The sequence below is a fragment of the Heterodontus francisci genome, chromosome 40, assembly GCF_036365525.1.
Source record: "Heterodontus francisci isolate sHetFra1 chromosome 40, sHetFra1.hap1, whole genome shotgun sequence".
In the NCBI taxonomy this organism is placed as follows: domain Eukaryota; kingdom Metazoa; phylum Chordata; class Chondrichthyes; order Heterodontiformes; family Heterodontidae; genus Heterodontus; species Heterodontus francisci.
This window is the reverse complement of record NC_090410.1, coordinates 10,104,237-10,119,156: the sequence shown is the minus strand read 5'-3', so window position 1 is coordinate 10,119,156 and position 14,920 is coordinate 10,104,237. Positions and strand designations below refer to the sequence as shown.

At 46.6% G+C, this 14,920-nt stretch overlaps 1 protein-coding gene across 3 annotated transcripts in view; it reads right to left on the bottom strand.

Moving 5' to 3' along the window:
• Window positions 1-14,920, bottom strand: part of LOC137353065 (neuronal PAS domain-containing protein 3-like) — a 368,847-nt gene that overhangs the window by 240,792 nt on the left and 113,135 nt on the right. For 2 of the 3 annotated variants that reach the window (XM_068019023.1, XM_068019025.1), the window contains exon 2: window positions 7,665-7,850. The exons of the other annotated variant lie outside the window; for it this stretch is intronic. In XM_068019023.1, coding sequence (XP_067875124.1) covers window positions 7,665-7,765 — 101 coding nt within the window. In that variant the 5' untranslated portion in view covers window positions 7,766-7,850. The remainder of the gene's footprint in view (window positions 1-7,664; window positions 7,851-14,920) is intronic. 3 annotated transcript variants of the gene reach the window in all.

Genomic DNA, 14,920 nt, shown 5'->3' with positions numbered 1-14,920 from the left:
TATTGTATATATGGGAGGGTTATACCCAGTAACACACAGTGGGATATTATATATATGGGAGGGTTATACCCAGTAACACACAGTGGGATATTATATATATGGGAGGGTTATACCCAGTAACACACAGGGGGATATTATATATTTGGGAGGGTTATACCCAGTAACACACAGTGGGATATCATATATATGGGAGGGTTATTCCCAGTAACACACAGTGGGATATTATATATATGGATGGGGTTATACCCAGTAATATACAGTGGAATATTATACAGACAGGATGTTAATACCCAGTAACACACAGTGGGATATTGTATATATCGAGGGTTATACCCAGTAACACACAGTGGGATATTATATATATGGGAGGGTTATACCCAGTAACACACAGTGGGATATTATATATATGGGAGGGATATACCCAGTAGCATGCAGTGGGATATTATATATATGGGAGGGTTATACCCAGTAACACACAGGGGGATATTATATATATGGGAGGGTTATACCCAGTAACACACAGTGGGATATTATATATATGGGAGGGTTATACCCAGTAACACACAGTGGGATATTGTATATATGGGAGGGTTATACCCAGTAACACACATTGGGATATTGTATATATGGGAGGGTTATACCCAGTAACATACAGTGGGATATTATATATATGGGAGGGTTATACCCAGTAACACACAGGGGGATATTATATATATGGGAGGGTTATACCCAGTAACACACAGTGGGATATTGTATATATCGAGGGTTATACCCAGTAACACACAGTGGGATATTATATATATGGGAGGGTTATACCCAGTAACATACAGTGGGATATGGTATATATGGGAGGGTTATACCCAGTAACACACAGTGGGATATTATATATATGGGAGGGTTATACCCAGTAACACACAGTGGGATATTGTATATATCGAGGGTTATACCCAGTAACACACAGTGGGATATTATATATATGGGAGGGTTATACCCAGTAACATACAGTGGGATATGGTATATATGGGAGGGTTATACCCAGTAACACACAGTGGGATATTATATATATGGGAGGGTTATACCCAGTAACACACAGGGGGATATTATATATTTGGGAGGGTTATACCCAGTAACACACAGTGGGATATCATATATATGGGAGGGTTATTCCCAGTAACACACAGTGGGATATTATATATATGGATGGGGTTATACCCAGTAATATACAGTGGAATATTATACAGACAGGATGTTAATACCCAGTAACACACAGTGGGATATTGTATATATCGAGGGTTATACCCAGTAACACACAGTGGGATATTATATATATGGGAGGGTTATACCCAGTAACACACAGTGGGATATTATATATATGGGAGGGATATACCCAGTAGCATGCAGTGGGATATTATATATATGGGAGGGTTATACCCAGTAACACACAGGGGGATATTATATATATGGGAGGGTTATACCCAGTAACACACAGTGGGATATTATATATATGAGAGGGTTATACCCAGTAACACACAGTGGGATATTATATATATGGGAGGGTTATACCCATTAACACACAGGGGGATATTATATATATGGGAGGGTTATACCCAGTAACACACATTGGGAGATTGTATATATGGGAGGGTTATACCCAGTAATTTACTCGACAGCACCTTCCAAACCCTCAACTTCTACATCATCAGGACACTCCCGCTATTTTAGCTGCGGCTCATAAAATCTCTAAGCCTGGCGAAAGCTGACATCAGGTATTATCCATTGGCCGCAGGATGTCCAGGTATGTTGATTTACTTTTTATCGGTTGCTTGTGGGCCAAGAGCAGCATTCCATCGCCTGGCCTCACAAGGATACCTGGGGCCTCCTCTGCCTCAGGCATCCCCCTGCCTTCCTCCACTGGCAAACACCTATCTAGGTAGTTTGCTGATCCCTTCTCCCCACCCTCTCCCCTCCCCACAGCCCCACCCCCTTGTCACCTCCCAGGCCCAGCAGTGTCCTGAGAGCTCCAGCCCTACACCTGCATATTTCAACTCTCACCCACGGGCGGTGACTGATGTCATTCCCCGCAGTAGTGATGCCATTCCCTCAGAGGTGATGCAGCTGATTATGTCAGCTCACCAGCAGCTATGTCATTCCCCCAATAGTGACGTCCCCCGGTAGTAATGCCGTTCCCTCAGTGATGATGTCAAAATCATTGGTGATGATGTCACACCCTGAAAGTGATGCAATTCCCACCATCAGTGATATCATTTCCCCCAGTGGTAATTCCATTCCCTCAGAGGCAATATCATTCCCCCCAGCATTCCAAGAGTCAGTATCGAACTGAGACCTGGGAGTTAAAGCGGCATTGACCTCACACTGAATTCTTCACAGCCTCGTTCTTCCCCACAGAAACTAAAACTGAGCAGTTCAATGGGATAATACCCTCTAGGATACCACATAACAGGATGTCCCACCATCCCAATTGAGGGAGATACTACAGTAGGCACAACTCAGGAGATCAAAGGCTTACACATGCCAGGCACTCTCCCGTGGACTGCTGCTCCCTCTTAAGAGAGGTTGCATCAAAGGGGAAGGTGGTCATGTCACTGACGTGTCTGGTTATGTGATCTCATTCCCCTCCTTCAAAGCAGAGCTCAGAATGCGGAAACCGGTCTTTCAGAGTGCTTCCTACTGATCCTCAGCAAACAGCTCAAAACCTTTCCTAATTTACCACGAATGTACAGTCCAAAGCACAAAGAGGTCATGGGGTGGCAACTGTGGGGAATAGAAATGTTTCAAGCTACTTCCACTTAGGGGGAGTGTTCTCCTGTGGTTGGAGCTGAAGCAGAGTCCAGGGAGATTACTCTGCATCCAACCTATGCTGAGTGGTTGTGTTTGATGGGACTGGGGAGAGAGTGAGCGTGAGAGAGACAGCAAGAGAGAGCGTGAGCGAGAAAGGGAGAGAGAGGGAAAGGGAGAGCGCAAGTGAGAAAGAAACAAAGACTTGCATTTATACAGCGCCTTTCACAACCTTAGGACGTCCCAAAGCACTTTACTTTTGAAATGCACTGTTGTAATGTAGGAAACGTGATAGCCAATTTGCGCACAGTAAGCTCCCACAAACAGCAATGTAACAGTGACCAGATAACCTGTTTTTTGTGATGCTGATTGTGGGATAAATATTGGGCAAGGCACCAGGGAGAACTATGTTGCTCTTCTTTGAACGGGGTCTTTTGTACCCACCCGAGAGGTCAGGTGAGACCTCAGTTAAATGTCTCAACCAAAAGACCCTCCAACAATACAGCACTCCCTCACTACGGCACTGGGAGTGTCAGCCTTGATTATATGCGCATGTCTCTGTAGTGGGACTTGAACTCTGTGACTGAAGAAGCAAGATTGTGACCAACTGAGTCACAGCTGACACATGAGGAGAGAACGAGAGAGAGAGAGAGAGAGAGAGAGAGAGAGAGCGATTGAGACTGAATGACAGAGAATGAGAGAACGAGAGAGAGAGAGAGATTGAGTGAATGATAGAGAATGAGAGAACAAGAGAGAGAGAGAAAGAGAGAGCGACTGAGAGTGAATGAGAGAGATTGAGAGTGAATGAGAGAGAATGAGAGAGGGAGAGAAAGAGAGAGCGATTGAGAGTGAATGACAGAGAACGAGAGGGCGAGAGAGAGATTGACAGAGAATGAGAGAGAGCAAGGAGTGGGAGTGAGAGACAGCAAGAGTGAGAAAGAGGGATAGAGAGGTTGAGAGAGCAAGAGACAGCACAGGTGAGAGAGACTGCGAGAGAGAAAGCAAGCGAGAGGGTGCGAGAGTAATAGAAAGAGAGCCAGAGTGAGACGGAATGAAAGAACAGAAAGAGGTGAAGGGGAAAGAATTAAAAAGAAATTGGATAGTATAGGCAAAAGGAAGAGATGAAACTCTGAACATAACAAAGACCAAGATCACAACAAAGGAACCGGCAGAGAAAATAAATCGGCCATGCTAGATTGAGTCAGCTTTCCCCCAAGTCTGGAGGGTGAGAGTTGAAGGTAAAATTTCTGGAGTCACTGAAGCGGTGTTTATGGAGAAATGTCTGTTTCTATAAAGAATGTGATGGTGCCTCTTGTAGCAAAGAAAACTCCACATTCTATTCTTTTGCAGTCATTTTCCATCTTCATTTCTATTTGTTGCCTTCCTATTCGATTATTTACTCGGGGATGTGCCAAAGGCCACAATCAGATGAGCGCAGAGATTCTCGGAGGGCTGTGGGGCTGGAGAAGATTACAGAGATCGGGAGGGGCGAGGACATGGAGGGATTTGAAAAACAAGGATGAGAATTTTTAAAATCAAGGTGTTGCTGAACCGGGGGAGCCAGCAAGCCCAGGGGAGTGATGGATGATCGGGACAGTGCGAGTTAGGAGACAGGCAGCAGAGTTACGGATGAGGATTAAAGATGCGAGGCCAGCCAGGAGAACTCCAGAATGGTCAAGTCTAGAGCTGTTCAGTCTTCAGTTCTGATGAATGGTCAGCCACCTGAAATATTCACACCCATCTTCATTCTTCACAGATGCTGTCTGACCCGGGTTATGTATTTCCAGCTTTTTCTCTTTATATATCAAATTACCAGTATTGCCACTTACTGTTTTCACACAATATTATATATCGCTTGTGCGCAAACCTTAAACACAACTGAGTGGTTACCTGGCACACAACAGTCCTCAAATCTGCCATGTTTTGATGTCAGGAGCTTAAGGTATTTGAGTGAATGTTTCCATTAGCTGAACAGAGATTATATCCCATCTATACCCACTGCGATCACTCCTTCCAGCTGAATGTGCTCAGGTTACATTTAACTGGTTTGATGAATATCATCCCCCCCCTTCCCATTACCAAACTAACGGTCACCTTCCCTGCAGGATCCTCACTATCTGTGCAATCCATCCAAATCCATCGATTTAAAAATAATCTCTGTGCGCGGCTCAGTGGATGCATGCACTGCTGGCTATGGATCGGAGCCAGAGAGACCAGCAGCACCCCAGGACCATTCTGAGTGGGTTCAGAGTTTGCAGCCATGTTTCAAACAGCAGCAACACCACTGGGACAGCGAAGGAGACACACAATCAAAGACCCCCTGTAAATACTGACACACTCAGGGGACCCCCTGTAAATACTGACACACTCCCGGGACTCCCTGTCACTACTGACACACTCCCGGGGACTCCCTGTAAACACTGACACTGTCCCCGGGGACCCCCGGTAAATACTGACACACTCAGGGGACCCCCTGTAAATACTGACACACTCAGGGGACCCCCCGTAACTACTGACACACTCAGGGGACCCCCCGTAACTACTGACACACTCAGGGGACCCCTTGTGAATGCTGACACACTCCCCGGGGACCCCCTGTAAATACTGACACACTCCCATGGACTCCCTGTAAATACTGACACACTCCCGGGAACTCCCTGTAAATATTGACACACTCCCCGGGGATCCCTTGTAAATGCTGACACACTCCCCGGGGACTCCCTGTAAATACTGACACACTCCCCGGGGACTCCCTGTAAATACTGACACACTCCCGGGGACTCCCTGTAAATACTGACACACTCCCGGGAACTCCGTGTAAATACAGACACACTCCCGGGAACTCCCTGTAAATACAGACACTCCCGGGGACTCCCTGTAAATATTGACACTCCCCGGGGACCCCCTGTAAATACAGACACACTCCCGGGAACTCCCTGTAAATACAAACACACTCCCAGGAACTCCCTGTAAATACAGACACACTCCCGGAGACTCCCTGTAAATATTGACACTCCCCGGGGACCCCCCTGTAAATATTGACACTCCCCGGGGACTCCCTGTAAATACTGACACACTCCCGGGGACTCCCTGTAAATACTGACACACTCCCGGGAACTCCGTGTAAATACAGACACACTCCCGGGAACTCCCTGTAAATACAGACACTCCCGGGGACTCCCTGTAAATATTGACACTCCCCGGGGACCCCCTGTAAATACAGACACACTCCCGGGAACTCCCTGTAAATACAAACACACTCCCGGGAACTCCCTGTAAATACAGACACACTCCCGGAGACTCCCTGTAAATATTGACACTCCCCTGGGACCCCCCTGTAAATATTGACACTCCCCGGGGACTCCCTGTAAATACTGACACGCTCCCGGGAACTCCCTGTAAATACTGACACACTCCCGGGGACTCCCTGTAAGTATTGACACTCCCTGGGGACTCCCTGTAAATACAGACACGCTCCCGTGAACTCCCTGTAAATACAGACACACTCACGGGGACTCCCTGTAAATACAGACACACTCCCGGGGACTCCTCCAGATATTGCCCACATTCTGTGTCACAAACCGTGACATCCTGCTACCACTCTGCCATCTCCTTGAACCAGTGAAACCAGGGATCTCCTCACCAGTGCTCATCATGCCACCCTGAGAGCACGGACAGCGAGAATATTTTAATCACAAAAGAGACTAAGAGCCTTCACCTACTTCTGTGACTGCCTTAAGATGGATTATCCTGGCACTTTAGAGTGTTCCAAGGACTGGGCTGGAACTAGTTAAACATACATTTCATGCTGATCGCTCAGTTAATCATCATAGTACATTAGAACAACAGCAACTTAAACTTATATAGCGCCTTTAACATATTAAAAAGCCCCACGGTGCTTAGCAAAGAAAATATGACACCGAACCACATAAAGAGATATTTGGTCAAGTGACCAAAAGCTTGGTCAAAGAGGTGGATATTAAGGAGCCTTAAAGCAGCAGAGCGAGGTAGAGGTTTAGGGAGGGAATTCCAGAGCTTGGGGCCCAGGCAGCTGAAGGCACGGCCACCAATGATAAAGCAAAGGAAACCGGGGATGCACCAGGAGACTAGAATTGGAGTAGCGCAGAGATCTCGGAGGGCTGTGAGGCTGGAGGAGGTTACAGAGATAGGGAGGGGCGAGTCCATGGAGGAATTTGAGAACAAGGAGAAGAATTTTTAAATTGACCAGGAGCCAATGCAGGTCAGCGAACAAAGAGTGACGGGTGAACGGGACTTGCTGTGAGTTAGGAAATGACCGGCAGAGTTTTGGATGAGCTCAAGTTTAAGGAGAGTGCAAGGTGCGAGGGTAGCCAGGAGTGCATTGGAATAGCCAAGTCTAGAGGTAACAAAGGTAGGAATGAGGGTTTCAGCAGTAGATGAGCTGAGGTGGGGGTCAAAGATAAAAGCAAATGCTAACAATTTCACAAATGGCATTCAACATCTTACTTTACCGATAACCCCTTAACATCCTTTTTACCTTTGACCTTTCAGAGCCTCCTGTTGCGATTGGTAATTAGAATGATTTGACCAGGAAGTAGTGACATATTCTATTTAAGGAAGTCTGATAAAAGGTCATCGACCTGAAACATGAGCTCTGTTTTTATCTCCACAGATGCCGTCTGGCCTGCTGACTATTTCCAGCATTTTCTGTTTTTGTTAAGGAATTGGCCATTGGTCTTGTAGTAGGATGATGTTGGATGATCAATGGATTGGTTGTGTTCGGCTGGTTGGATAAAGAAAGCCCTTCACCACCGCTCCCCACCCCCCCAACCCACAAATGTCATTCAGCTAGGAGTTGCATGGTCATCATGAAGCCACATACATCTTACCAAGGGACTGGTTGGTTCTTTACGAGTAGTCCTTGAAGGAAGTCCCACTCTACGCTAACACATTTCAGTTCACTGTTGTATTGGGTTGCCATCTTTAACATTCAGCCACCTTCCCAGAGTTACCTGGCTTTACAGCATCCCTACAGGGTTTCTGATTGGCTGGTTTCTTGAGATGACCTTGACCTCCTAAAAAGAGAGGCAAGAGAAGAAAATGAGGTTGGATTTGACACAATCAATCTGGTTTCTCTTGCTTGTTGCATAGTGCCGTTTTACAATTCACTATCTGCCAAAGAATGACCCCACTACAGCAGTGAGCAAGTTACTTACTCATAATAGCTCTGCTATGGTGGGTCAAAATCCCAGGGTCAGCGCTCCCACAATTGGTCAGCTGGTGTTTAGACTGCCCAACGTAGAAGTGAGCCACCTAAGTTCCTAGCTTCAATCTTTGGCCTGTGCTGAATTGGCCAATCTCATCAATTAGGCTGCAATGATTGGCCTCAGCACCTCCAGGTTAGCGCAGTCATTGGGAGAGTCGGGGGGGGGGGGGGGGGGGAGAGGGGAGGCGGAGGAAGTTCTGTCTGGATCTCACCCCTCCGTCTGACTGTTGACTCCTGCTCCCACATGAATTGAGGTCACTTGTGAGGCCCCTCACAGGCAAGCTGCCTGTTGTCAACCCCTCCTGTGCTCACACAACCATTGGCTAGTTGGGCATGTCACGGAAGGGCACCTGATGCCCTTGCAAGAAAGTACGGGGAAATCCTATTAGGGTTTATTTCTAAAGGGAGAGAACTGAAAAGTAGAGAAGTTACGTGAAACATGTATCGATCCTTGGTTTGACTACACTTGGAGCACTGAGTGCAAATTCTGGTTGCAAAATTATGAAAAGGATATGGAGGCCCTGGACAGAATGTAAAAAAGATTTACAAGGATGTTACCAGAATCGTAAGGTTATACCTAACATGAAAATTGAACAGGCTGAGGCTGAGGGGTGACCTAATAGAGGTCTTTAACATGATGAAAGGTTTTGATCGAGTAGGTGCAGAGAGAGTGTTTCCACTTGTGGGGATGAGCAAAACTAGAGGCTGTTAATATAAGATAGTCACCAAGAAATCCAACTGGGAATTCAGAAGAAACCCCTTTACCCAGAGAGTGGAGAACGTGGAACTCGCTAGCATTGGGAGTGGTTGTGACAAAAAGTCTGGATGAATTTAAGGAGAGGCTGGATAAGCCCATGAGGGGGAAAGGAGTAGAGGGTAATACTAACAGAGTTGGATAAGGAAGGATGGGAGGTGGCTCGAATGGAGAGTAAATGCCGGCTGGTTGGGACATATGGTCTGTTGTTGTGCTGTAAATTCTACGTACAATCCCGGGACCACTGGGACCTTGAAGCTGACATGGAACTTTAGAGTTCAAAGCTCTCAGATCTTTTTGTGGATACTCAATGGAAGCCAATGGAGGAGCTGCCGCTTTCCAAGTAACTCGAAGGTGAACACTGCCCCTAACTGTCCCAGCGTGACCAGCCTCTGTTACTGGCTGAAGAAAAGCTGGTTGAGGTTGTCACAGAAACAGCTGTAGTCTAGTCGTGCTACGACCCCTTCTAACTAGAGGGCATGGGTCGAGACACTGCCTTAGCAAAGAAACAAGTGAAGGGGGAATAACGTACTATCACCTCTTCTTACCAGAGGGGAAACTAAACGGTCAGACTCGTTTGTACGTGATGCCGGCTGAGGTCACCAGTATCCAGTTGTGTGAAGAGGTTTTCTAAGTGGTAAACAGCACACCAAGAATCCGTGTTTCTAAAATACAAGGCAATTTTCACCCAACTTATTTCTGCACCTCATGACCTGGATCCATTAATTATTGAGGTTTTCATTGAACCTTGGGGAGCAGTAAAACATCAAAACTTGAGCTCTGATCCTACGCCCTGCCCAAGTCCTATCCAGCCTGACTGATAGATAGAAAGAGTGAGTAAGAGAGAGAGAGAGAGAGAGAGACTGAAAGAATGAAGGCAAGAAAGAACAAAGGACAGACATCCTGAAGGACCTCACAGCTGACGGATTACGCATGAAGTGAATTCGTTGTCATTATGTTGGCAGACACAACAGCCAATTTGTACACAGCAAGATCCCACAAACAGCAATGAGATGAATGGCCAGTTTAATCTTTTGGTGTAGTTTGAGGAAGGAATCTTGGCCGGGACACCGGCAGGAGTCTCCTACTTTCCTTCAAATAGCACCATGGAGTCTTTTGTATTCAGTTGACATTGCTAATGAGGGCATGTGGAAAGTCTGGTGAAATAAAAGTCAAGGTCAAGGCTGCCACCATTGCGTGCTCTGGGTCAGACCGTGCCGTGCGCACGCACAGCCTCAAGTGAACATACAAGAGACAGAGAGAGACTCACCATCACTGACATGAATTATTACATCCAACCTGCTCTCCGTATGATTCCCAACTGTGTGTTGCTGCAGCCCAAGTCTACCAAAAACTGGGGGAAGCTGTTATCTTAACATCACGCCACATTGTCAACCATAGCTCAGTGGGCAGCACGCTTGCCTCTAAGTCGGAAGATCGTGGGTTCAAGCCCCACTCCAGAGACTTAAGCACAAAATCCAAGCCAACACTCCAGTGCAGTGGTGAGGGAGTGCCCCAGTGTCAGAGGTGGTGTCTTTTGGATGAGATGTTAAACCTCTTCCTGGAAGTAAAAGATCCCATGGCATTATTTCTTAAGAGGAGTGTTCTCTCTGGTATCCTGGCCCATATTTATGGCTTGTGTGGAGCTTAAGCACCAGCATGGACCTGTTGGGCCGAACGGCCTGTTTCTGTGTTGTAAGCTCTATGTACTATATAGCCATACCTCGTGTCTACCTCGGATATAAGTAGATTTGCACAGATGTATTGCTTAACAAATTATATCTTCTGTAATCCAGTGTCAGGGCGAAGCTGGTAACACTGCAAACCCAGGCTCACTGAAATAATTTTCCTTCAGGCACAATATCAGACAGCCCATCTATAATATCATGACTCTTGAAAATCCAATTACTCCAACCAGCTAATGATACTTCGGTACCGGGCAGGCAAGGCTCTTGCCCCTGTGCCCAGACTCATGCCCCTCTCCCCAACCCCCCACTGAAGGCACAGCTGATTCTATTCAGCATCAACCTGCTCATCACAGCTCTAATAAGACAGAGTGTTGCAGTGGCACCAAAGACAAGGGATGCCATATCGTGTCCAGGAATTACAGACTAATGTCCGGGACACTACTGTGAGTAAAACCAAGGACAGAAATGCGAGGAGCATTAAACAAAATGGGTGTTTTTCATTTTCTCTCAACACTTTTGTTTCTTAGTTAGTTGACCAACAGTCAAGAATCATCCAGTTGGGTAACCAAGTGTCTGATCGCTTCCCGACTGGCCATGGGAAGGCGGGACATTGCAAGGATTGGCATGTCGGGTGCCCAATGGCAGGAGGTCAAGGTTCGGTCTGCTGGAGGTGAGAGGTCACAGGCTGAAATCTCCAGGAATATGTCCAACTACAGTTGGCAACCCTAACAACGGCCTTTGAATAAACTAGGCCATGTAACTCATCAGCTCCTGCGGGCATCGGGAGCATGTGCTGCGTTTGTGTGGCACTTCATCCAAATGTTGCAAAGTATATTTTAAAGTTTGATCTCTGGATGTGATTTTTTATCACTGAGCAGCTTGTTAGACCAGTTCATCAAGCATTTAAACATATAGTGCGGAATTGGTAAACAGGTCAAATCATGTGGGGGGGGGGGGGGGGTCCTCTTCCCTGAAGGTCATTAATCAATTGGCACACAGTCTGGAATTTAATTTATTAATTTGCAATGTGGGATTTAAACTCACAACCTCTGGGTTGCAACTCTAGTGGCAGAACCAGGACTGGTAGTGTAGTGGTAATGTTATTGAACGAGTAAACCAGAGGCCTGGACTAATACTCCAGAGACAGGAGTTAAAATCCCACCACAGCAGCTGAGGGAACTTAAAGTCAATGAATACATCTGGAAGGATCCCCTTTAGCGAAGGAAATCTACCATCCTTACCTGGTAGATAATAAGGATCTACCTTACCATCATGTGACCTCTACCACCTAGAAGGACAAGGGCAGCAGACGCATGGGGAACACCACATCTGCCAGTTCCCTTCCAAACCACACAACATCCTGACTTGGAACTCTATCGGCGTTCCTTCACTGTCGCTGGGTCAGAATCCCAAGCAGCACTATTAGCGTACCTACACCCCAAGGACTGCAATGGTTTGAGATGGAGGCTCACCACCACCTTCTCCAGGGCAATTAAGGATGGGGCATCCCAGGAGTTAATTTTTAAAAACCCTAAAGACTTGCATTTAGAAAGCACCATTCACAAACTCAAGGCTTCACAGCCAAAGAAATACTTTTGAAGTGTAGTCACCATCAAAATGTAGGAAACACAGCAGCCAATTTGCACACAGCAAGCTCCCACAAACAGCAAGGTGATAATGACCAGATCATCTATTTTAGTGACGTTGGTTGAAAGATAAATATTGGCCAGGACATCGGGGAGAACTGCATCGAATTAGTGCCATTGGATCTTTTATGTCCACCTGAGACAGCAGATGGGGCCACAGCTTAATGTCTCATCTGAAAGATGGCACCTCTGACAGTACAGCACTCCTGCTGTTCTACAATGAACCTTGTTACACGTCAAATGAATTGCAAGTGTAATGATTGTTTTTATGCAGGGAAATGCAATAGCCATGCTGTACCAGTAGCTGTCCTTAAACAAACACTGAGATGAATGACCAATTACTGATTTTAATTGATCAGGAAAATGGTAGAACTCTAGTTAAAAGACACAAACATAATGGACAGGAAATGACAAGATGGTCCCTCCAACCTGTCCCACACAGTTGTGATGTCCTATGTATCAATACAGATACTCCCTGTCCACCCAGAATCATGTGATCACTGGGTTAGGCAAAAGATAAAACCCCTGACCAATTAGGGAAGTAAATCTCAGAAATTCCTCTCCAACTCCTTTCGGTCAGAGGCTGGGAATCCTGCAGCAAATAACTCACCTCCTGACTCTCCAAAGCCTGTCCACCATCTACAAGGCACAAGTCAGGAGTGTGATTGAATACTCTCCACTTTCCTGGCTCCAAAAACACACAAGAAACTCAACATCATCCAGGACAAAGCAGCCCACTTGATCGGCACCCCGTCCACCACCTTAAGCATTCACACCCTCCAACACTGGTGCATAGTGGCTGCAGTGTGCACCATCTGCAAGATGCACTGCAGCAACTTGCCAAGATTCGTTCAACAGTGTCTTCCAAACCCATGACCTCCACCACCTGGAAGGTCAAGGGCAACAGACGCATGGGAACACCACCACCTGCAAGTTCTCCTCCAAGCCACACACCATCTCGATTTGGAACTATATCACCGTTCCTTCACTGTGGCTGGGTCAAAATCCTGGAACTCCCTTCCTAACAGCACTGTGGGTGCACCCACACCACATGGACTGCAGCGATTCACGGGCATCTCCTCAAGGGCAATTAGGGATGGACAATAAATGCTGACCTTGCCAGCGATGCCCACATTCCAAGAACAAATTTTTAAAAAGGCAACTGATACTAATCCAAGAGATCACTTTCTGACCTATATTACAGGAACCTCTGAGGCGATCCCCCCACCCCCTTCCCTCTCCCCATCCCCATAGCCTGAAACAGGTCCCACCCTCGCTTGAGATCAGCAAATCGGTGTTCAGTGCATGAGCCTGCAATCTGTTCGACAGGTCCACTATTTTCTTGGAAAAAGAACTTGAGGACCTAGTTCTGCCCAATCAAGTGAGCGTGACCCCATGTCCTCCGTAACCTATCCAGTTAAAGCAACTGGTCTGCTAAAGCACAATCTAATCTCATCACTGCTCTAGAAATCTCAATCAAATCACCCGCAAGTCTCAGCCTCTTGAGAAAGGCAAAAGTACACGCTCCAAATCCACCACCACAAAAGCTCACGAGTTATGTGGGCCCAGAAAAAAAGGAAAAAACTCTCACTAAGCTTTCAGAGTGGTGAGAATGTGGAACGCGCTACCACATGGAGTAGCTGAGGTGAATAGTATCGAGACATTTAAGGGAAAGTTAGATAAACGCATGAGGGAGAAAGGAATGGAAGGTTATGCTGATGGAGTGCGATGAAGTATGGTGGGAGGAGGCTTGTTTGTAGCATAAACCTTGGCATAAAAGAGTTTGGCCAAATGGCCTGTTTGCGTGCTGTACGTTCTATGTGAGTTTGACAGCTGTTTGGATTGAGTTGGCTTCCGCCCTCCAGCTGTGGATTATTGTTTCTCATCGAATATTCTAACTTCTGACATCTGAGACTAACCAGCCGTCTGTTACATTCTGCTGCAGTATACCCGTTGGGACTCAGTGCCTCAGTCCTCGATCTACACTATAAAGAGCAAACCTTCATTCACAGCACCACTCTGTCACGAACACTCACTCAGCAAAGGATGCTTTGTTAAGTTGCTAAACTGCTACATTTATGCTCAGTGGTTGCTGTGTCCTCCCTCTCCTCCGAATGTTTAGCTCCTTGTCAGAACCACCTACTTGAATAGAAATCCACAATGCAAACAGAAGGACAAAATTAATAGGAGCAGGAGTAGGCCATTCAGCCCCTCAAGACTGTTCCGCCATTCAATAAGATCATGGCTGAACCTCGGCTTCAACTGCACCTTCCCGCACTGTCCGCCTTATCCTCTGATTCCTTTAGTGCCCAAAGATCTACCAATCTCGGTTTTGAATATACTCATTGACTCAGCATTGAATGCAATGGAGAATTGCAAAGACTCACTACCCTCTGAGTGAAAAAATTTCACGTCATCTCAATCTGAAATGGCCAAACCCTTATCCTGACACTGCACAGTGGCTGCAGTGTGCACTATCTATAAGATGCACTGCAGCAACTCGCCAAGCCTCCTTCGACAGCACCTTCCAAACCCGCGACCTCTACCGCCTAGAAGGACAAGGGCAGCAGACGCATGGGAACACCACCACCTGCAAGTTCCCCTCCAAGCCACACAGCATCCTGACTTGGAAATATATCGCTCTTTATAGTGTAGATAGAGGACTGAGGCAACAAGTCCCAACGGGTATACTGCAGCAGAATGTAACAGACGGCTGGTTCATCTCAGATGTCAGAAGTTAGAATATTCGATGAGAAACAATAGTCCACAGCTGGAGGGCGAAAGCCAACTC